General features: G+C 39.5%; 2 protein-coding genes across 3 annotated transcripts; both read right to left on the bottom strand.

Moving 5' to 3' along the window:
- Positions 1–3,615: 3,615 nt before the first annotated feature.
- Positions 3,616–4,925, bottom strand: LOC100468690 (olfactory receptor 52D1). The gene is made up of 2 exons (XM_002926070.3): positions 4,909–4,925; positions 3,616–4,597 (listed from the first exon to the last, which is right to left on the bottom strand). Exons 1-2 carry the CDS (start codon positions 4,923–4,925, stop codon positions 3,616–3,618), a joined length of 999 nt encoding a protein of 332 aa, XP_002926116.2.
- Positions 4,926–13,339: 8,414 nt separating this feature from the next.
- On the bottom strand, positions 13,340–19,910 carry LOC100475258 (olfactory receptor 52H1). Of its 2 annotated transcripts, none has more exons than XR_004627175.1 (2): positions 13,943–19,910; positions 13,340–13,630 (listed from the first exon to the last, which is right to left on the bottom strand). XR_004627175.1 is itself a non-coding variant. In XM_034666467.1 (2 exons), exon 1 carries the CDS (start codon positions 17,651–17,653, stop codon positions 16,706–16,708), a length of 948 nt encoding a protein of 315 aa, XP_034522358.1. In that variant the 5' UTR covers positions 17,654–19,910; the 3' UTR covers positions 13,340–14,097; positions 16,675–16,705. The 2 variants fall into 2 exon arrangements, 1 of the variants encoding a protein (XP_034522358.1); XM_034666467.1 differs by having other exon boundaries at positions 13,340–14,097; positions 16,675–19,910.
- Positions 19,911–24,216: the final 4,306 nt, after the last annotated feature.

The following is a 24,216-nucleotide window of genomic DNA, read 5'->3' as shown; positions in this document are numbered from 1 at the left end:
ACAGATAAAGGACTGGTATCCAAGATCTACAAAGAACTTCTCAAACTCAATACACGAGAAACAAATAAACAAATCAAAAAATGGGCAGAAGATATGAATAGACACTTTTCCAATGAAAACATATGAATGGTTAGCAGACACATTNCAATGAAGACATACAAATGGCTAACAGACACATGAAAAAATGTTCAAAATCATTAGCCATCAGGGAAATTCAAATCAAAACCACACTGAGATACCACCTTACGCCAGTTAGAATGGCAAAGATAGACAAGGCAAGAAACAACAATTGTTGGAGAGGATGTGGAGAAAGGGGATCCCTCCTACATTGTTGGTGGGAATGCAAGTTGGTACAGCCACTCTGGAAAACAGTGTGGAGGTCCCTTAAAAAGTTAAAAATTGAGCTACCCTATGATCCAGCCATTGCACTACTGGGTGTTTACCCCAAAGATACAGATGTAGTGAAGAGAAGGGCCATATGCAGCGTTGTCCACAATAGCTAAATCGTGGAAGGAGCCGAGATGCCCTTCAACAGATGACTGGATTAAGATGCTGTGGTCCATATATACAATGGAATATTACTCAGCTATCAGAAAGAACGAATTCTCAACATGGACGGCACTGGAGGAGATAATGCTAAGTGAAATAAGTCAAGCAGAGAAATACAATTATCATATGGTTTCTCTCATCTATGGAACATAAGAACTAGGATGATCAGTAGGGGAAGAAAGGGATAAAGAAAGGGGGGTAATCAGAAGAGGGAATGAAACATGAGAGACTATGGACTATGAGAAACAAACTGAGGGCTTCAGAGGGGAGGGGGGTGGGGTATTGGGATAGGCCGGTGATGGGTGGTAAGGAGGGCATGTATTGCATGGTGCACTGGGTGTTATACGCAACTAATGAAGCATTGAACTTTACATCGGAATCCGGGGATGTACTGTATGGTGACTAACATAATATAATAAAAAATCGTTAAAAAAATAATAATAATTTTCAATGCAGGAGATAGTTATCACAGTTACTTAATTGTCCTTTCCCCAAAATATAGGAAGCACCTTATTACAATTACTTTTTGATGAAATTTTTTATAGAGATGGCTTAGTTATTTGGCATGGGAACCTTGATAAGATTAAAACCAAGATACAGACAGGTCGTACCTTTTTACCTCAGTCCAATGGAAAGAGGGCCTAGTATTAGGATGGATCATAAATTAATGATTATTTCATTGTAAGAAAAAAATAGAATTATCTTAACATGCCATATGTTCCTCTTTAATAGTATCTTTTACACCTTGTCACTGCAAATCCCTTATTCTGTTGTAGTCCTTACTTCCTCTCTCCCTAGAGTGTAAATTTCCTCAAGTCGCACACTGTGTCTTCTTCACCTGTGAAATTCAATGCCTGTTGTACCCATTACATGGTTAATCTTCAATATATACTTTTGAATGAATGTTCAACTGAAAGGGTAAATAAATAAACAGTCTTTCTAAAGTTCTTGCAAAAGTCCTGTTTTTGCTATTGTTGTTTTTGTTCGTAGATTAGAGATGTCCAAAGACTGTGTAGAGGTAGGAATGGGGAGTTATTGCTTAACGGTTATAAAGTTTCTATTTGTGGTGACAAAATATTTGGAATTGCATAATGCTGATGGTTATACAACATACTGGTTTGAAAGGCAAATTTTATGTGATCTATTTTATAATAGCACAATAAAAATTATTTTTGAGCTCTGCTTATATGACCCTTCTGCTTCAAACATCGCATTACAATTAAATCAAGTCTTTGTAAGTTGAATCTCAGACCTTAGAAAAAGAAAGATATGGATACTGAAGTTGAAAAGTGGCACAATGCCTTAGAAGATGGAGAATTTCTTGTCAAAGACAATATACAGTGGCAAAGTGGCTCAGGAGAAGATTGATGTATTGTGTATGAGGGTAGACTGGTTGCTTGCTTTCATCCCTTTCAAGGTATCCAAAAACAAACACCCCAGCTCCTGTGGAAGGCAAGCCTGTGCTAAAGGCCAGCTGTTTGGAGAAAGCTACTTGCGGGTCTGACTAGCCTCGGCTATCCTGGCTAACATTAGCAGGAAACTCTGTGTCCCGGGAATTTGTATATACCCAAAATGTTGACTAAATGAGGCAAACACAAGGTCAGACTACCTCCACAGTGGCCCATAAAAATCATTTACATGTAAATGTAAAGTTCATTGCTGAGAGAATATCAGAGAAAAATGCAAAGATCATCAGAAATTAAGTGAATATATCACCTACAAAGTATCATTTTTTGAAGCAATTCCTTGAGAACCTTGAGTTATGGCTTTCCCGTGGATAATGTGCTTCCAGACTTCGTACAAAGAGTCACTTAGCAGTCATCTCCATCTGTTTAAATCTAATGCCACATCCAGAGGATCCTGGGCTGCCTCAGCCCATCTCTCATCTAGGGTTGACACTCTTACTGCACTCTTGGTCTAAGAAAATGCTGGCAGTCAATCAATCAATGTGTGTGTGTGTGTTATTCTCAATTTCTTTAAGTTATAAAGGAGTAGATCTTTTCTGATCACTTTTCCTCTTTCCAGCACTGGGTTTTCTTTTATTATAATATTTTTTTAAAAGATTTTATTTATTTATTTGACAGAGATAGAGACAGCCAGCGAGAGAGGGAACACAAGCAGGGGGAGTGGGAGAGGAAGAAGCAGGCTCATAGCAGAGGAGCCTGATGTGGGGCTCGATCCCATAACGCCGGGATCACGCCCTGAGCCGAAGGCAGACGCTTAACCACTGTGCCACCCAGGCGCCCCAATATTTTTTATTTTATTATGTTAGTCACCATACAGTACATCCCTGGTTTTTGATGTAAAGTTCCATGATTCATTAGTTGCATATAACACCCAGTGCATCACGCAATATGTGCCCTCCTTACTACCCATCACCAGCCTATCCCATTCCCCCACCCCCACCCCTCTGAAGCCCTCAGTTTGTTTCTCAGAGTCCATAGTCTCTCAGGCTTCATTCCCCCTTCTGTTTACTCCCCCTTTCTTTATCCCTTTCTTCTCCTACTGATCTTCCTACTTCTTATGTTCCATAGATGAGTGAAACCATATGATAATTGTCTTTCTCTGCTTGACTTATTTCACTTAGCATTATCTCCTCCAGTGCCGTCCATGTTGCAACAAATGTTGAGAAATCATTCTTCTTGATAGCTGAGCAATATTCCATTGTGTGTATCGACCACATCTTCTTAACCAGTCATCTGTTGAAGGACATCTTGGGTCCTTCCTCAATTTAGCTATTGTGGACAATGTCCAGCACTGGGTTTTCTGAACACAGAGTAACTTACTGGCTCTTATGTTAAAAGTACTACTACAATGCCTCCTGATGTTTTCCCACAAAGATTCAAAACCTACGGGTCTATTAATGAGCCACATAATAGCCTCACAGGAAAATAGTACTCCATAGATTTAGCAGGTATAAATGTTGTTCTAGGTACTTCAAAAGTTTCAGATAATACATGATACTGGCTGATCAGAATTAGCAGAAACAGAAACCTCTAGTCCAAGCAAGGTGCCAGATCAGTTACAACTTTTCCCATCGGTCCTTGGGGTGTGCAGAGAGTCCAGCTACCTCCTTCCCATAAAAAAGCCTAATATTCTCAGGCGGATCTGTTTGATATTAATGCCATAGACCAGGGGGTTGAGAACAGGGGGTACAAGGAGATAGAGATTTGCAAGTACAATATGGACATGAGGAGGTACTCGTTGGCCGAAGCGATGGGTGAAAAAAGAAAAAAAGGCAGGTACATAGAAAACAAGAATCACACAGATGTGGGCTCCACAAGTGCTAAATGCTCGGAATTGGGCATCTTTTGAGGGCAGGCGCAGCACAGCCCGCAGGATCAGGCCATAGGAGGTGGCGATGAGGACCACATCCATGCCAGTGACTACAAGTGCCACAGTGAGACCATAAATGGTGTTGGGCTTGATGCTGGCACAAGCCAGCTTGGCAATGCCCATGTGCTCACAGTAGGTGTGGGGGATGATGTGATGTCCACAGAAGGGTAAGCGTTCGATGAGGATGACAAAGGGGAAAACAAAGAGGAGGCCACGGACCACACATGCCAGGCCAATCTTCCCAATCACTGTGGCATTGAGGATGGATGTATAGTGAAGCGGACGGCAGATAGCCACATAGCGGTCAAAAGCCATGGCCAGTAGAATAGCCGACTCCATGGCAAAAACAGCGTGAACAAAGAACATCTGTGTGAGACAGCCATGGTAGGAAATCATATGGGTCTTAAGCCAGAAGATTGTTAGCATTTTGGGCAAGGTGGTGGAACAGAGAATCAGGTCAGCGATAGAAAGTAGGCACAGGAAGAGGTACATTGGCTCATGCAGAGTTCTGTCTGCAATGATGATGGAGAGGATGGTGCCATTGCCAACGAGAGCAAGGATATACATGGAGCAGAAGGGGATGGCAGCCCACACGTGCTGGTCTTGCAGCCCAGGGATTCCAAGTAGAATAAATGTGGAAGGATGGAAGGCAGTGTCATTGGTGACTGATGCAGAAAACATAATAATGAAGAGAACACACAGCTTTATCTTCCTGAAAGTGGTTAGAAAACGAGATGAATCATCCTAAATGTCATTTATTCCTCCCACATAATCATTCAGTTTCTTACCTCTCTTTCATGCCCACCAATTCTACTCCAATTCATGCCGTCCTCATTTCTTGCCTAGGGTATTAAAATAGCTTTGTAACTAATAAGACTACTTCTAGGATTTCCATCTTCCAGTGACAGCTTTTCATAGCTAAAGAAATATTCTATCATGTGAAATTCATCAACAAAAACACAAATATAACCTTTCTTAGTGTATACTGCTCAGAATCCCTTGTATTACCCTACTCTGACTTACCTTCCACCACTTTCCATCATGATCTGGTTCCTTGGACGCTGGACTACATCCAGAGATTCCCTGCTCTCTCACTTCTGATTGGATTTGACAATAGGAAACACCAACAGAAGATTGAAGGCAGGTGAGGGATTTATTCCTTCAGCTCCCTCCCCACAGGACTGCTGCAAGCTAGCTATATCTCTCTATAAATATCCTTCTTTTAACCGTGTCTTCCTCTTGTCCCTTCAGTCCAAGGGATGATAACAGTGCCTGCTGTCACTAATCCAGGAACTTCACAAGCACTTGTGACTTCCCTACACTTACCCACATCTTTGAGAATGATTTCTGTATTACACTGCCCTAAATGATCCTAATGTAGCTGTGAGCTCCATTTCCTGCTAGGATCTTGATATGGCATGCAAAGCTCTTCTTGCTTGCACTCCTGCCCACCTATCTCAGATTGTTTACCAACCACTCCACTGCATACTTCATGTTCCAGCCATGTCCAAGTGTTTTGAAATGTCCAAAAGCATGCTTTATCACATCTGCCTGCTTTTTCATATGCTGCTTTTTGAGGGCACAGAATAGCTATTCCCATTGGTCACCAGGCGAACTGCTATTTAATAGTCATTCAAAACCCACATGATTATGTCCCCCTTTATGAAGCCCTTCTGTGATTCTTGCTGCTGTGGTGAGACAGGCATACCCATCTTCAGCATACCTCCCTTAGGAAATATAAACTTCTTTCTGATGATGTGTACGTCTCTTGCCCCATTACACTATCAAATGTGAGTCTCATTTTCTTCTACAACTGGCATTAATACCTTATATACATAAGAACAAAAAATAGCATTTAACAGGTAAATGGACAAAAGATGGAACACAGCAAATGAATTTTTTAACAGACTTTTGTAAGTGACGACAGTTGAAAAATGGTGTTTCTTTGGATCAGACAAGATCTTTTCTCATCCAGTTCTATGATCCCCATCATGTTCTTTTCACTCAATATACTCCAGGATGTGCTCCTATTTAGCTCTCCAATACATTTGTAGTCTAATGTAATCTACATCTATAATAAATTTCTGTTTTTTTGATTTGCCATATGATTTAGTTGAATTGTTAAACAAATCTGCCTTAATCTGTTTTGTATAAGCCCTGATATGACTGGTCAGGCCAGGAGCCTCACAGGCATGTGGTCCCCTAAGTCTCCAAGTGCAGCATGCCATGGGAAGGGAAGTAGAAAGTCAGAAACCAGGGGCTCACAGGTGAATTAAATCAGGGAAGGGTTTTGGCAGTGACTGGGCTCCGGATTGAGATTATGAAAATAGCCAAGCAGAAAAGAGTAAGAGAGGCATCTTTCCCTGGAGCCACTGTGCCTTGAGAGATCCTTGTAGGTGAAGTCAGAGTCATCATTCCTACTTTCCTGAAGTCCAGTGTTTGGGACTCAAAGACTATTTTTTTAGAAGGGACATTAACATTAAGTTCATCCAATTGTCCTCCCCTCGAAAGAATTTTAGAACGTGGAAAGATGTAAGATAAGATCAAAAAATTCTATAGTAATTAAAAAGAATAGCCTTCCTTCAGTCCCATATTCATGTCCAACTATATTATTAAAAGACCAACTAATTATATTTGTTTTATTAATTGCAATATGCATTTCTCATATGCTACTGCAAGTTTATTACTTCATACTAAGAATTACTATAGCTACAAATCGCATAGGTTATAATGTTATTACAAGTTTTAATTACTAGTGAAATTATTATTTTGCTTAACTTTTTAACCATAAAATAGAATTTACTACAATTCTATTATAATTTTTTTATGTCCTTAAAAATCCAATAATCGAGTTATAACAGCAAGTGACTATGAACATTTCAATGTCCATCTTGGAAAGTATAAATATTATTTACTTCTATCCAGGGAATACCTGTGGTTTTTAAACAATAGTTAAATTAATGAAATATAATCTTTCATCTATTTAGGAAATAAATTACAAAGCACAGATAGTTCAATAATTTTATGATGCTTGGCTCCCAAATGTGATATCCTGAAAAGTGGTCACCTGGAAGTTGCCTATACAACTCTAATGGCAGACAATCTATGCTTTCTTGAGGCACCCATGTTCAATTTCAGACCCTCTGAGTCTGAGAGTATTTCTTCTTTCCTTAAATCAATATCTGTAAATAATCCACATCAGACAAGCACTATTTTCCTCTTCAGTGTCTTGGCTTTTCAATTTTATGAAATTAATATCTTTCCTAAAATTGCTCTTTCATTTTATTACTTTGTCAAAAAGCACATTATTGACAGTCTACCATGCAGACACTCTTCTAAATGTTTTGTATATACTAAATAGTAAGAATATCCATGCTCCATGACACATTAGTCTTGCTAATGAGAAGACATAATTAATCAAGTAATCTCCAATATACATGTGGAAATGTTATGTTGATGTATGCTAGGAAGAAAAGATACATAAGTCAGTTCTTATTCAGAGAAAGCTTCACAAAGGAAATAAAATTTAGACTTCAAATTTGAGTCTTCCTCAAATGCTTCAAACATCTCTTGTGCAACTCACTTCCTAGGATTGTCACCTTCTTTATGTGGTCTGGAAAATAAGAGGTCAGAGACTAAATTCTGACTGCCTGGGTTCAAAATCTGGCCTGATTGCCATGACTTGCTAATTGTCTTATTCCCCTCTGTTCTCGGTTTCCTAAATAAAATTCAGATGATAATTCTTACCTCATAAGGTTATCAGGGAATTGAGAAAAATCATGTAAAATATAATACAGTTTCTGTAATTTAATAAACATGTATTATAATACAGATATTTCTCACACTTTTGTACATCTCAGAGTGCATTGGTCTAACTGTGTACCTGCATCTCAGAGGAAGAAACGTCTTTCAGTTCCTCAAGTTGAAAGACATATTGGCTTTTCTTGAGTCTGTAATCCAAGGGTGAAGGCACTGTGATTTCATCCACTTGTAAATTAAGATCTTCAGAGATATCCAAGACCACTTCTCAGTCGGCTGGGTTGGGTGGACTCTCACAAATCGGAGATAGAATTGCTCCTCAATGATCCTAATCCCATCAATATGATAATGCCATTGAGTTCCCCTCATTAATCTGGAGATACTGGAGCAGAGATTCCTGGTTTGGTGGGGTTCTAAGTTTCCTGCATGTGAAATTACTGGAAAGAATTAGACAACTTGATGGAAAGGTTGCCAGCTGTACTTGGACCCTGGTGAGGGTGGAAATCAAATGAGTTTGCTGATCCCCTAGGCTTTGTGGGGGCACTATGAGGAATTTAGGTACTCAAGCACAAGGTTATTCTCTAATTGATAGATGATAGATGATAGATAGATAGATAGATAGATAGATAGATAGATAGATAGATAGATTTACTCCTGCTAAGGTGATATGAGTGAGAACCAAATGCAGCTATTATCAAGAAATTCTGAATTCTTCATTGTTTTAAGAAAGGCTGTTCCCAGAGATTGATTTCACTGGCTTGCCTTGAGCCCATAAGAAAAATACCAACAGACTAAAATCTCTAACTGCAGCATAAAGGACTGAAGTGCAAAGAAAAGAAGGCGTTATTGACAATATATTTGATATGCAATCAGGCTATGCAAACAGGAATTCAAGGAATTGTACCTCTTATAATGGAGTCAGGGGACGATCTGATATGACCTCCAGAGTGGCCAAGGACATCAATATCTTTGTATAATCGTCATCCCTCTGTATCTTCCCATACCGCTCCTCCTGGCTTTACAGAACTGTCCTCAACCTTATTTTTTGTCCATTTCATCTATTTAACATTCACCCCAACCTTGAGAGTTAGCCGTATTGGAGAAATCTTGATCCAGCACAAGTAACATAGCTCCTGGATGTATGATCTGGTCTCATTTATCACCACCTTGTGAAGGTTTTTTTAACCCAGGGAGGCTGTGGTGTGGCTCAGAGCATCAAAGCTCCCAGCTGCTAAAAGGAGAGGTGAATTTGCGAATAAGATCCCTGGGGAAACACGCCAGTTATATCAGAGTCTTCTCATAAAGGCTGGACATTTTTTTAAGGCAGGAGAAGTGTCATCCCTATCCTACAGTAAGTTAATATCTGCCCAGCTCTCAAACCAAACCAAACCAAACCAAACCAAAACATGTAGCCAAATTATGTTAAATGATTGGGGAGGGAGGGGTGCCTGGGTGGTGCAGTCCTTAAGCGTCTGCCTTCTGCTCAGGGCGTGATCCCAGCGTTCTGGGATCGAGCCCCACATCGGGTTCCTCTGCTGGGAGCCTGCTTCTTCCTCTCCCACTCCCCCTGCTTGTGTTCCCTCTCTCGCTGGCTGTCTGTCTCTGTCAAATAAATAAATAAAATCTTTTAAAAAAAATGATTGGGGAGGGAAATTCTGGGAGAAAGGAGGTGACATGGGATGAGGATAGATTGGAAGTGATATACCTTGAGTTAGATTTTGCATGGCTTCCTTTGGTTCCTAATTCAATACCACATGTTACCTGCTTTCAAGAAAACAATCATCACTCAGCTTAACCTGAATTTCTCCACATTGACCTTGAGTTTGAGTCTTTATTTCCCTTTAACGGTTTGTGTCTTCATTTGGTAATTCTTTGTCTTTTCTCCTTCGTCTAATTAGATGAGAGGATAAGCTACTGATTCAAAGATACTGCTAGTTACAGTTATGTGTAAAATACATTCTCCTCCTATAACGCACTGAGGTAGTGACATGGTGGCCCTTTTAAATGTTTCTTTATTCCCCATCAAAGCCTCACTTAGACCAAGTATCTAAGTAACCTGGAAGGAAGATACAAAAGTACATGTTGAATTGATTGGGTCAGGAGAGACTTATAAATTACAATAGCATTTCCTTCTAGGACTGGACTGTCATCTGGAACCACGCAAGACTAAGATATATCTGAGCCATGGGAAGATCGCTTTCTAAGAAAGACTGGACAAAGTGGACTCAGATTCATTTCAATGTGCTCACCAGGCAGATCCCAGAGATATGTAAATATCTTAGTTATGCCTCTTCTCCCTCCCTCACTCCAGCCCTCAGCATCTGACTCATTGGCATTGAACTATAAGTACATATGCAGAGCACAATTATATTTACAATGTGTCTGTTAATTCTTTCGTGCAAGTTGGTGTGTAAACTGGTTCAAGATTTTTAGAAAGTAATTCGGAAGTATAAAGAAACTTAAAAGGTGATTCCCCTTAATCCAGTACTACTGCACAGAGGAATCTCTTTCACAGAACATAAAGCAAATTAAAATAAGAGAGATGTAGATCTGAATCCCAGGTCTGACATTTACTAGCTGAGAAATTTTGAATAGATTGTTTAATTTATCAGGCCCTCAGTTTCTTCATAGGCAAAATAGAGCTATTAATTACACAAGTCTGTGGTTCTCAAACTTTACTGTACACTGGAACCTCCTGGGGCTTTTTAACAAATACTGACATCTTAATCCTACCACAGCCACACTGATTTAATTGATATGGCAGGAAACCTAGGCAGGACAGCAAGTAGATTACCAAGGTTCTGAGGGGGATTGTACAAGCAGCCTGGGTCCCTGAGTCACTGCACAGAGAAAAACTACCCTTGAGAGTTGTCAACTGCTGTCAGACTTTGTGGACATAAGAAATAAATCAACCTAAGTGTCTATCAATAGATGAAAAGACAAAGAAATTGTGGCGTGTGTGGGTGTGTGTGTGCATGTGTGTGTGTGTGTGTGTGTGTGTGTGTAATGGAATATTATCCAGCAATAAAAGTGAAATCATACCATGCAACAACATGGATGGAACTAGAGAGCATTACTCTAAATGAAATAACTCAGAGAAAGACAAATACCACATGATCTTTCTTTTCACATGCAGAATACAAGAAAAAGAAAACAAGCTCATGGACACAGAGAACAGATGATTTGTGGTGGTCAGTGGGGGATGAGAAATGGGTGAAGGGGGCCTAAAGGTGACAGAGCTAGCATTTTTTGAGACTCTCTGAGTGGGTACTAGACACAGTTCTTACAGTATTTTCTTCATCTCCATTTACAGATAACAATGCTAAGATTCAGACGTCCCCTGACCCAGGTGACTTCAATGGTTTAAGTGTCCGGAGAACCCAGGAGGTCTCTCCCCCCAGCACCTGCATCCTAAACCAATCCTCAAGTTATATGACCACATTTTGAAGAGAAAAAAAATATATATATATGTGTATATATACATACGTATATATATATATATATATTTATTTAATTTAGAAGTCCAGCCTGATCCATTAACTCTTGGTTAAAAATCTCTATTCCAGCCTGCCCTGCGTATTCGTTAGATGAGATGCAGAAATTCGGAGAACAAATAGCCGGCCAATTGGATGGCCGAAATGTCATGACGTCACTGGTCCTTAAGTGGAGGCACCAGGGCTCCCAAACGCTGACCTGTTTCTGGAGGTTACTGCAGGCTTGTACCTCACCACCTGGCCTGTCTCATGGGGTACTTGGTGGCCGGGGGGGCATGAGCGGGTGGGTAATGGGCAGAGGAGGCCGTGGGCGGAGGCATGGACACTGAGGCAGCAAGGGCGTTTCATGAACGGGTAGTGTGACAGTCATGGCTCTAGGTTGGTGGGGATTTGTAGGTGCAGGTAGTCGTGGCCTGAGGGCCTTCAGGGATGACTGGAAGTTACCCAGTCAGGGGGACCTTTGTTACTGGGAAGTGGACAGTCCCAAAGTCCAAGGAAAGCTAGTGGGATCCCCATACACACACACACCCCCCAGTGGCCAGGAGATTTTTTTTTTTCCAAGAAACTAAATTTAGTAAAGGTAAGGGAGTGCATAGCATGCAAAACTTAATCCACTCCCCTCCCTGTGCCTTCCCCAAGCATTAAGGTTTAGTGGTTAAGAATGTGGACTTTGGGGGCGCCTGGGTGGCTCAGCCATTAAGCATCTGCCTTTGTCTCAGGGCGTGATCCCAGGGGTCTGGGATCGAGGCCCACATCAGACTCCTCGGCTGGGAGCCTGCTTCTTCCTCTCCCACTCCCCCTGCTTGTGTTCCCTCTCTCACTGGCTGTCTCTCTGTCAAATAAATAAATAAAATCTTAAAAAAAAAAGAATGTGGACTTTGAGGCTAGATTGTGTGGGTTAAAATCCCAGCTCCTCCATTTTCTAGCTGTGTGAATTTGGGCAAAGTGATACTCACCCTGGGCCTCAGTTTTCTCATCTATAAAATGGGGATTATAATAGTACTTGATTCATAGGCTCCTTAGCAGAATTAAATAGGACGGTTGTGCCTGGCATTCTGTCTGGGATCAGGTGGGACGTGGGAGGCTCTGGGTCATTGAGATGACATAACTCCAGGTATCGAAAGTTGGCAAGACCAAATAGCACATAGAGCCAGAAAACTGCCCAAGGCACTCACTCAGCCCAAGGGAGCAGTTACTTGCTGGGAGACCTTAAGGTCTGAGGCGGCAAAAAACCCAACAACCCCAAAACAAAACAAAACAAAAAGTGTATGAAAATAAATAAACAGAGAAATGCGGTAAAACTGCCATGAATTAAAACTTAGGAGCTATGTATGCCAGCTTGTCCTAGAAAATCCCAGTTTATATCTGTTATGTAAGTGAAATTATGTTTCCCTATCATTATGAAATTATTGTGGTCTCTTTGTAACTAAAAACATTCTTAGTTTAGCAATGCTAAATTTAAAATGAGGTGAATCAGCATATTTACAATTTTTATCCCACAGCTACAGACATAGAGTGGGCAGTTAGATTTAGAAAAAAGTTGTTGGACAAGTATACTGAAGTGTGTGTGTGTGTGTGTGCGTGTGCATGTGTGTGTTACAAAAGGAAGGAGGGTGAAAGGAGAGAAATAATTTGTATTCAACAGTAATTCTAAGAATGAATCATAAAATTAATGCCGGTAAAGAGGAGGGAAAAAGGAGGAAATGAGGAAACGTGAAAAGGTAATAAGATCAATTTATTACAGGGGCGCCTGGGTGGCACAGCAGTTAAGCGTCTGCCTTCAGCTCAGGGCATCATCCCGGCGTTATGGGATCGAGCCCCACATCAGGCTCTTCCGCTATGAGCCTGCTTCTTCCTCTCCCACTGCCCCTGCTTGTGTTCCCTCTCTTGCTGGCTGTCTCTATCTCTATCGAATAAATAAATAAAATCTTAAAAAAAAAAGATCAATTTATTATAAATGCATTGAAGAAGTAGAGAGATTATTGGACTGGGATTCAAGACAAAGTGAAAATAGAAAGTGATGGATCAGGAACTGAATGCCTAAAATTTAGATTATGAATAATTTGCATGTATTTGTGGAAACACAAATTCTAAGGTGTTTCTAAAGAATTAGTCGATGAGGTAGGATGGTCAAGCTCTTTAGAGAAAAATTCAGAGTAATGAGAGTCTAATTGTTCCAATTATTTATTATTGCATAGCAAACTACCCCCAAAAGTAGTGGTTTCAAATAATGTATTATTATCTCATGATTCTGTAGATCTCCTGGGATCACATGGGCAGCTGTCATTTGGGGTCTCTCCTCTCTTTCTCTCAGGTGGCCGCAATCAGATTGTGGATGGAGCTGTGGTTGCTTCTAAGCAGCTGATGCAATTAATTCTGGCTGCTACCCAGTAGCTCAGCCAGGCTGTTAAGCACATGAACTGTCCATGCAGTCTGGGATTCTCACAGTATGGTGGCTGTGTTCTAGGGAGAGTGTCCAAAAATGCAAATATCTATCCAAAGACACCAATGAGGAAGATGTAAGGGTTCTTATAATCTAGCCTTGGCTATCCTGAAATGTCACATCTATTACATTCTTTTTTTCAAGGACATCACTAAGGCCAGCCCAGGTAAGAGGGGAGTGGAATTACACCACACCTCTTAGAGAAGTAGCAAGATCATTTTGCAGAAAAGTATATAGGATGCGTGATATTGTTTTGGCCATCTTAAAACCTGCAACAGTGCACCCTAGGCCATAATAACACAGATCTCCTTTTACATACAAAAACATTCACAAAACAAAAATAAAAACAAAATACATTCACCTCTTCCCTAAAATCCTAAGGTCTCATTCCCATTATGGGACTAGTTCAAAGTCCAGGATCTCAGCGTCTAAATCAGGACGAAGCGTGAATAAGGCTCCTTCGGTTCAGTTCCTTGTATGCAGATCCCTGAATGCACTTCCTTTCAATCTGAAGACCTGTGAAATAAAGAAATGAGAAAGAAATCTGCCATCTACACAGCCAGCACACTCTGGTGATGCTGAGATGGAGAGCTGCAATTGGTACTCATATGTAAAATATTGGGAGAGTCATAGTACAGTCACTAGTCCATTACAGTTTCTAAAATCCAGCCGAAGATGAATACCACCGGTTTCTTAATAAGGACCCAATCATCTCCCTGTGAATGATTTTCCATGGCTTTTGTCTAACCTCTGGCCAATTGGCTTTATATTCTGTGTCATCTTTGCCTCCCATTGAGTAGTGCCCTGTGTTTACATCTGAGTACTTTTCTTCATCTGCTTCCTGCTTAATGAAATTGGAGACCCAAAGTCACCTTTTCATTTTGCATTAACGCTGTCCCTTTTAGTCGAAGCTGATGGTGCTCGCCTCTGTACATTTCTCTTAAAAATTTTGGTTCTTTATGAATCCTTTAGGGTTCATTCCATTAGACAAAAATTATACCACAAATATCTTCTAGTCTGTCCCCTGTCTGATTTTGCCTGAGAATTATGGTTCTCTAGGAAAATATCCTTAAGATTCCTAGAAGCTTCTTCATCTAATTGCAAAGATTAATTAGGCATACCCTTAAATATTTCTTTACTCTTAGCAAAGGACTTTATAGTCTCATCCTAGAGGTAATATTACACCCTGAGGACAGTTTTTGTTTTTTGTTTTTTCTTTCGAGAGTCTTTTGTCATTTGGAGAGGCTGGGGGTGTAGATTTCTTTTTTATTTGATTTCAGCCAGCCATGACTCCTTTGTATTTACTCTAAGTTATGCTTGAACACTGAATAATTTCACTTTAGTTTATATCTTTCTGTACCTTACCATCTGTGGCATAAAAATAATGTTGATATTTTCAGTATTCTGCTTCAAAATCTCCTTGGCCGAATGTCAATTAGGTATTTTTCTGCTTTCTAAGTTATGGTATTTCAAACTTCCTACAACCACGTTGTACCTATATGTATTCCTCCAGCCTCGAACAATAATTTCTCACTGTCTTTGACCTCCATTAACAGCTTCTTCAAGGCCTTTTCAGCTTTTGCTTGCTGCCTATGACAAAACTAATGCTACATGTTTTAGGTTTTGCTACACAAGCACCCCACTTTCTGTTACCAATTGCTGCATCATTTATCTATTGTTGCATAACTAACCATCCCCAAGTTTATTAGCTAAAAACAACGAATTATTACTTCTAGTGGTTCTATGACTTAGCTTCAAATAGTTGGGTAGTTCTCTCTTTGAGTCTCTCATACATTACAGAGAGAAGCCCATTGAGCCTACAGATACCTGAAGACTCAAGATACCTTACCAACATGACTGGTAATTGTTGCGGACTGTTGGCTGGGGTCTCTACTGGGGTCGTCCACCAGAATATTTAGACATGGCTTCTCCATCTGCTTGGGATACTTGTAGCTCAGCGTTTGGGTTCCAAGAGAGAGCATACCAAGATAAATCATTTCAAGAGACCCAAGTGGAAACTGCAAAGACTTCTGTGGTCTAACCTCAGAAGGCTCAGAATGTCACTTTCACTGAATTCTATTTCTCAAGGAACCCCTATGTTTAACACAGATTCAAGATAAGTAGAATTAGACTCCAACTGTAATGTGGGAATGGCAAGTTCACACTGCAGAAAAGCATGGGAGATGAAATATAGTACTGTGGCTATCTTTAGAGAATATCACACAAAGTTACTCATGGGTCATCTCTTTGTTCATTAAAATCACCAACAGTCATGACAAGAATTTTTTGTGACAGAAGTGAAATCCTTCAAAGACTACAATAAGTAGAGATAACTGATATGTTTTGGTGATATAATATTTGCAGTTATTGAATTTTAAGATGGATCACTAATACAATACTAAGCAAAAAGCAGTTATGGGGAGCATAAAAGAGAGCTATGTTACTTCCAAGCCCAGGAAATTACTAAAAGAACCAAGTCTATGGGTATTTCAAAGGACCAGGACTTTTCTGATTTGAAAGGATCCAAGATTTCTTAGGTATCAGAATCACCTAGAGAACTGTTCACAGAGGCCCATTGAAGTAGGATAGAATCTGGGACTTTGCATTTCTACCACACTCCCCAGGTGATTTTGATACTCATCAATGTTTGAGAACCATGCTTTTAGATGATTAATCTTCCTGGATGATTCCTAAGAAGGGTAATCATTTGCTGTTAGCTTTACCAACTTTCATCTGGAAAGTATCACAAAGATATCTCAAATTGTTAGACTTTCAGTCATCTCTTTTAACCTGTTAATTAAGAATAATATTCTATTTTTTTAATCCACATTATATACGATCAATATTCTATCCCATAAGTCTTGGAAATCTATTTTAAAATGAAATAGAAATTTCCCTCTGATCTATCTTTTCAAGCAGACATATCTTCTTCAACTTTTTTTTGTTGCCTTTCTTGACATCTACCTCTTTACCTTGTCTTATTGATTCCTCCAACACATGGAGGAGTTTTAGCATTTCGTGTGTATTTAAATCACCATTGTAGATATTTTAGCTGTAAAAAAATGAAATGCATTCCAAAGTCAACATAATTACCTGTTTCCTTTCCCAAGCTCTCAGTCTCATGTCACTGGTTCCATTGAGGGAAGAAGGATAAGATGATTTTTTGCCGGATCTGCTTTGTCTTCACCCCATAGACGATTGGGTTGAGTGCAGGAGGGATGGCTACATAGAGGTTGGCAGCCAGTATGTGGAAGGAGCGAGGAATATTGTGACCAAAACGGTGGGTGAGGACAGAGAACAGGGCTGGTGTATAGAATATAAGAATGACACAAACATGGGAACCACACGTGTTGAGGGCTTTCTGGCGGGCATCTCGGGATGGAAGGTTAAAGATGGCACGAAGGATGAGAGTGTAGGAGATGCCAATAAGGATCAGGTCTGATGTTACAGTCATTACAGGTACAGCAAAACCATACCAGATGTTGATGGAGATGTCCGCACAGGCGAGTTGGGCAACACCTATGTGCTCACAGTATGTGTGTGGAATGATGAGTGTTCGGCAAAAAGGCAGTCGCTTTACTAGGAACACACATGGGAAGATGATACAAAAGCTCCTGCTGACAATAGCCATTACAATCTTAGTGATAATCTGACGGGTGAGAATAGTGGTATATCTTAGCGGGAAGCAAATAGCAACATAGCGATCAAATGCCATAGCCAGCAGAATGGCAGAATCCATAGCAAAGCTGTAGTGGAGAAAGAACATCTGAGTAAGGCACGCAGGAAAGGTGATTTCCTGAGGACCTAGCCAGAAGATGCTGAATGCTTTGGGTACACATGTATTAGACAGGATGATATCTGTAGCAGCCAGCATGGAGAGGAAAAAGAACATGGGCTCATGAAGGCTGCGCTCCATGGAAATAAGGTAGAGAAGGACGCTGTTGCCTGCAAGGGCCACAAGGTAGATAATAAAGAAGAGAATCCCTATCCAGACATGAAATTCCTCCAGCCCCGGGATTCCCAGTAGGATGAGTGGGCCCGGGTTGAAGCCGCTCAAGTTGAATGTGGCCATCAGAGTCTTGGATTGGATATGTCTCACAGACTGAAAATAAAAATTTCATGGCTTATGGTTACAGTGATCTACAGACATCCACCTCTGAGCCTTCTTCAATATTATCATCTCACTTTCAGCTCTGTAAAGTGATAAACTATCTCTTGTCTCTTCTCTTTATTAATAATACCTGTCATTTGTTACAATTTTAAGTCATAATAGAAGCAGTATCAAAATAATTTTTTTCCCAGAGACTCAATTCACATAATTCCAGTCATATAATTTTAGACCTGCCTAGTTACCAGCAATCCAGAAAGTTTTCCAGGAAAATAGGTGCCCAAAATACTATTAGGTGGAGAGACAATGACTAGTTAGGGATTTGGAACAAAGTTCATTGTGAAGTCCCAGCCCTGGTGAACTGTAATAACAACGGTGGGGTCTCAAGGGGTTGAACAAAGGCAGGCTCAATGTCTAGCACTAAAGTAGACCACCCAGTCCCTTTTCCTTTTTGCTCCTTCTCCACAATAGAACTGGTTCTGGCCTGGTTCTCATCAGTATTGTAGAAAGTTCACCAACATAAAGAGGAGAACAATATTCTTCCCTAAAGACTAAGGTTTAGGTGGCTTACTCTGCCTTCAGATATTCCCAATTGGAAAATTTCCAAGAAAAGACACTCTTCAATAACTTCCTATGTCAGGTTGGCCTCAAGGAAAGAAGAGAACCCTCCTCTCCTCACAGAAGACACCCCAGCAGGGGGAGGCCAGTCTCTGGGTAGAGTTTTACCACAGCATTCTTGCCCCTGTCTAATCTATATAATGACTCATTCTTGTGAGACTTCACTGGAACAGTTGGGCTCTTCCTCTAAATTTCTTCTATTTATGACATGATACACAAATCTTTTTCTCCAACTTCAGGTGTCTCTCATTTTTCTTTCTACCTGTTCTTGAATGTTGGTAGTCTGTAGTGCTCTATCTGTGTCTGCTGCTTTCTAGGTCAACGAACTCCACCTGGGTGATAACCCCAAATGCCATGACTTTGTGACTCCTCTGTTGAAGATTCTGATGTTTATAATTTTGAAGATAATCCTCTCTCCTCAGGTTGGAACTAGTTACCCAATGCCTGCCATCTTAGAAACCCCACAGGTGCATCCAATTCAGCCTATTCCAAACTCCCCTATTTCTCTTTCCATTGCTCCAAATCTGTTTCTCCTATAACGTTTTCCAACTCAGCAAATGATAGCATAACACAGTTTCTCAATCTAGAAGCCTTGAAATTATCTCAATCGTATTCTTTCACACACTATCATCTTACTCATCTTCCAAACAAGTATCATATTCCAGGTGCTCATTCCCTAATAACTCTGTCTTACACCCACTTACTGCTGTCTCTGCATTGACTACTCTATCCCACATGCTATCATCTCTCACCAAGCCCTCTGCATTCTATCTCAAATGCACCAATTTTCCTTGAGCAATTGAAGGCAGATGGGATGTAAAGTCTATCCCAACTGGAAAGGAAAAAAAAATGGAAAGGCTATCATTCCAGATAGGAAGAAATGGCAAGGCTGGCAGTCAGCAGCAGTAAATATCCTCAGTGCCCGAATCTAGGCGGAGTCCATTTCATTAAAAATAGATACAGTTACAGCAGAGGTCAATGTATAGAGAAGCCCCAGCTAGGTTTCAGGATCCAGGATTTTGGTTCCCTATTCACTGCCACAAAATTTCGTGTGAGCCACCTGGCCCACATCCCATATCCTCTACCACATATACACCCAGGTGACATCTAAAGGAAGAATGAAGGACAAAATGGAAATTGGAAGGACAAACTATTACAGACAAATAATAATAAAGCAGGAGGCAATAAATTCCATGACAAAAGCACCACAATTAAAGATTAATCCAAATGAAAAATGTGTACTTCCATTAACATTTATTTAAGCATTCTTACAGATCACTAAAGCAAAGCCCTTTGATCACGTGGAGGAAGTGACAAGGGACATGAGTAATGAAGTTGTATAAGAAGAAACTCTAATGTGTAATAAATATGTAGGATATTCTCAGTCTCATAAATAATTAAACTCAATATAAACACGAATGAAGAGGCATATTATGTATCAATTGAGAAAGACTTAAAATGATCAATGGTATCATTGATAATATCTATCCTGTGAAAGGTCTGAGGAATTAAGTTGGTATAACTATTTTAGAAGGGTTTGCTGTACAACATTCTTAGATAGTAATTTACCAATGTGTATCAAAACATAAAACGCATATATCCATTCCCCGGAAGTTCCAAATATAGGAATGCTTCCACAGATACAGTTATATATTTTTTTAAAAAATGGCACAAAGGTATCCACAGCAGGGGCTCCTGGGATGGCTTAGTCAGTTAAGCGTCTGCCTTTGGCTCAGGTCATGATCCTGGAGCCATGGGATTGAGCCCCTCATCGGGCTCCCTGTTCACCAGGGAGTCTGCTTCTCCCTCTGTCCTTCACCCCTCTTTCTCTCTCTCAAGTAAATAAATAAAATCTCTGCCCTCTTTCTCTCTCTCTCAAATAAATAAATAAAATCTTAAAAAAAGATATTCACAGCAGCGTTTACCATATGAAATTTGATTGAAATTATAATATGAAAAAATGGAAATGATTTTAACATTTACAGTGTGTTCATACAGTGAAAGCATATATAGCTTTCAAAAAGAATGAGGTAAAGCTTTTTGTATGGGAATCAGAAGATGCCAAAACAGCCCTGGATTCTACGGCACACATACTGAAATTGGAATGATACAGAGAAGGTTAGCTGGTACTATAATTGAAGGGTAACATAATTTCAGAATATATTTTAAAAGTAAAAAATATGTAAAGAAAATGTTGTAAATGATAATAAAAAGGGAGATGATGCTATTTATGAGTTAAAAATCAAATGGCATGATTAACTTGAATACATGGGTTAAATGCATAAACACATAAAACAAATTAAACACATGAATAAATTACATAGTATATTTCTGACTCAAGAATAAACGTGCCCAAAGAGCAGAATTTATAGCCCCAAAATTGGCTGCAATTTTTATAATACTATGTGCAATTGGAGGAATCAAGATCAGTGAGAAAATACTGGATAATTCCACAAATAGATTGGAAATTATTTGTTATTTATTACCAAAGAAAACGTAGATGGACCCATAATTCACACGAAGTAAAATAAAATTCCTCATGAATCAAAAAGATATATGTAAATTGTATCACAAGAAAACCTCTAGCTTATATTAGAAACATATGCACCTGAAATGTGTATGAGAACAAGGTCTTTAAGAAACATATGTAGGCGAATGAATAACCAGCAAATATCAAATAAGGCAGAAAGAGAAAAAGGTAGATACAGACTAGAAAATGGAACGAAGGATTCACTAAGTGGCAAAACTTCAAAAGTATTAGAAGCTGCTTTAAGATGCAAAATTTTAAACACATTATCAATTGAATAAGAAGCAAATAATATAAGTATATTAAATATCCACAATTGGAAACCAATTACTTTAAGAAGAAAAAAGTAAAAAATGTAAAAAGTAGAATTAAGTCTTTAAAGTCACAAGTGAGTTACATAAACATAATCCTTAAAATCCAGATTAAAAGACAAAAAAAGTCTAATGACCAAGATATATTTTTTAAATAGTAATGGTATTTTGAAATCAATTCTCATGCTCTGACAATTAAAGTAAAATTAATGACACTCAGGAAAATATACATCAACAAACATGATTGATGAATAATCATAAAATGTAAATAAACCAATTTATATAAAATAAAAGTTTGTCTGAGACCTATCTCCCTCCAAATGGTGCCCAAACTAGACAATTTAATCAATTCTGTCTTCTTGTATTTAAAGAGCAGGTAATTCATGTAGGATACAATTGATTTCTAAGCATATAGGAAGCCTGAAAATCTAAGTTAATTTGAAAAGCTAGTAAAGCTGTTCTGTGAAGCCTAAATATATTCATTTATTCGAACACTATTTGTAAGTCCTAATATGTGCCCAGATGGAGTAGAAACTCGTTCTGTAAACAGGGAACCAAGTTTGATAATTACTGTGGTGAAGTAGAGAGTGAGAGCCTGAATTAACGTAACAGAAGAGATTAATTGACTTCAGAAAGATGAGAAGACAGAATTGGTAGGACTTGCCAGTTGACAGAGGGGTGATGAAAAGAGGAGCAGTAAAGGTGTTGAAACATCAGTGAACTCTTCCATCTCAGTGAACTTGAAGTCAAGTTTGTCTTGTTTTATTTTGTTTTCTTGGCTTACACTTTGTCTCCTGATTTTTTTTTTGAAAAACTTATTTATTTATTTATTTATTTTTTTTTTAATTTATTTATTTGAGAGAGAGAGAGAGAGCACAAGAGCGCACAAGCAGGGAGAGCAGCAGAGGGAGAGGGAGACCCAGGGAACTTGACCTGAGCCCAAGGCAGGCACTTTAACAGACTGAGCCACCCAGGTATCCCATCTCCTGACTTTAGAGAGTAATTTTAAAGATTATTCGAAATATGCCCGTTTGTTTACTATCTACTAAGGTAAGCAAACGGACATTAACTTGAAGACACGTTACCTGGTTGTGTGGGTACTATCCACGTCTGTAGATCTCTTGCTGCTTATTCTCATAACAAGAATTTGCAAAGAACTCATGGTTTTCTACTTAACACCATGGCATAACTGACACCCACATAGTCCCTCAATGCCACTTTAAAGACTTTGAATAGTTTGCCTTGTCCAATCATAAACAAGTGTTATATTAACTAACCCCAGACCCCAGATAAGTATCAAAGTGGAAGAGGTCTTACAGCCTTCTCCCATGTCAAAAGTGAGATAACTTTAGTCCACTGAATGTGTCTCCACCAATTTAAGCTTCTGGGAATACTCTTGCCTGATTTCCTTTTCTCCTACATTGGTCTTAGAAGTTTCTTCAGCTTGGTCCATTTTCTGCCTATCTCTAGCTAACTTTCTTTCATCTACAGTACAGAGCACGCTTTCCTGAACAACATCCAAATTAGGTAATGTTCCCAGGTACACTCCTGGCACTCCACATTGTCCAATCAGAGCACTTACCAAACTATTTTCATTTTATTTTACTTATCTTTCTCACTTAATAAATGGTAAACTTTAAGAGAATAGATATTGTGTCTGCTTATTTCACTATTCTATCCCTAGGACACCATCTGCCACAGAGTGTTCAATAAGTTCAAGCTGAGTAAAATAAGTTCTTGTCGAGTGGCAGAGGGCCCAGTGGACTTCACACTAATGAACTTGATCATCCAAATAGTGTTGTGAATACACTGTCATTCACCCACACAGCCTCAATCTTATAGCCTCACAGCCTACCATAAAAACACAAGGTAAATTGTCCACCTAAACACTGGACAATTAAAGATCTGGAAAAGCATGAAAACTTGCTTCCCATCGTTAAATACTTCCAAACTGGGTGAAGGCCCCCACCAAACAAACCTAAGGAATCCACAAACACTGCACACTCCACACCACAAGATGGTCTGGAAGGAAGCACGCAGCTAACGTGGGAAATTAGTAGCACTTTCCTCACCTAACTTCAAAGTCCTATATACAAAAATGGCCTGTGGCTTCACATTTCCTTTCTTGAAACTTGTCAGGTATCACGAACTATACATTCTCTTTAATCTACTAGTATTAGTACTCTTTGATTAGTCCCTTTGACTACAGAGTCCCAAATAGGAATTTGCATTTAGCAAACATTTACTCCCACCTTATTTACTGGTCTTTGATGGATTGTTGGGCATTTTTGTCCTCCCTCCTAAGGCTGGGAATATTGAAATGACACATCCTATATCTCTACATGCCCTATCTCCTCCAGCACTAAACATAGGACAGGTCCCTCAGTAATAACTTGATCACAACGTATTATAATTCATACTTTGACTTTATTTCTCTTTTTTATGCTAAGTGTGTCTATGCAAATATCTTTCTTCAGTCCCATTTTAGGGAAAGGAATATCCATGGTTGGTCCGTGGGTCACAGAAGGATTATTTTAAGACCCATTCCAGAAAACAACTGTTCAACTGCATTTGCATTTGTGTCTCTCTATGGTGTGTAGGGTGGGTGGATATCTCAGTGTTTGCTCCTATCACCCCAAAAGCACAACAGGACACTCATTCATAAATGCGTTCACAAATGCAAACCACTGCTTACACATATAAGATAACCTAAAGATCTCTGAGATGGCATATAAAATTTCAATCTCCAGGTGTCTGGCCCCAGTCTGAAATGGTCAGTTCTAAATCTATCATGACCACTCATGCTTGCTTTTTTATTTGTTTATTTGTTTGCTTGTTTGTTTATTTTTACATCCACAGCATTATAATTCTGATCTTTAGAAATGCCTAGAAACGTTTTAGGGAAATAAGTGGGAGGAGCTTAGAATTATGCTCCTAATAGACACCTCTCTTTCACACCATTCTCTTAGCATGAGTGTCAGCTCTGTAATCTACATGTAGAATTCTAATCTTGTCCTTTCCTCTCTCCTGGAGCCCCCTCTTTCCTCACCTGCCTCTTTCCTCTTCACCAG

Source organism: Ailuropoda melanoleuca, chromosome 8 (assembly GCF_002007445.2).
Source record: "Ailuropoda melanoleuca isolate Jingjing chromosome 8, ASM200744v2, whole genome shotgun sequence".
Taxonomy (NCBI): domain Eukaryota; kingdom Metazoa; phylum Chordata; class Mammalia; order Carnivora; family Ursidae; genus Ailuropoda; species Ailuropoda melanoleuca.
The sequence above is the reverse complement of the archived record's forward strand: the minus strand, read 5'-3'. Positions and strand labels throughout refer to the sequence as shown.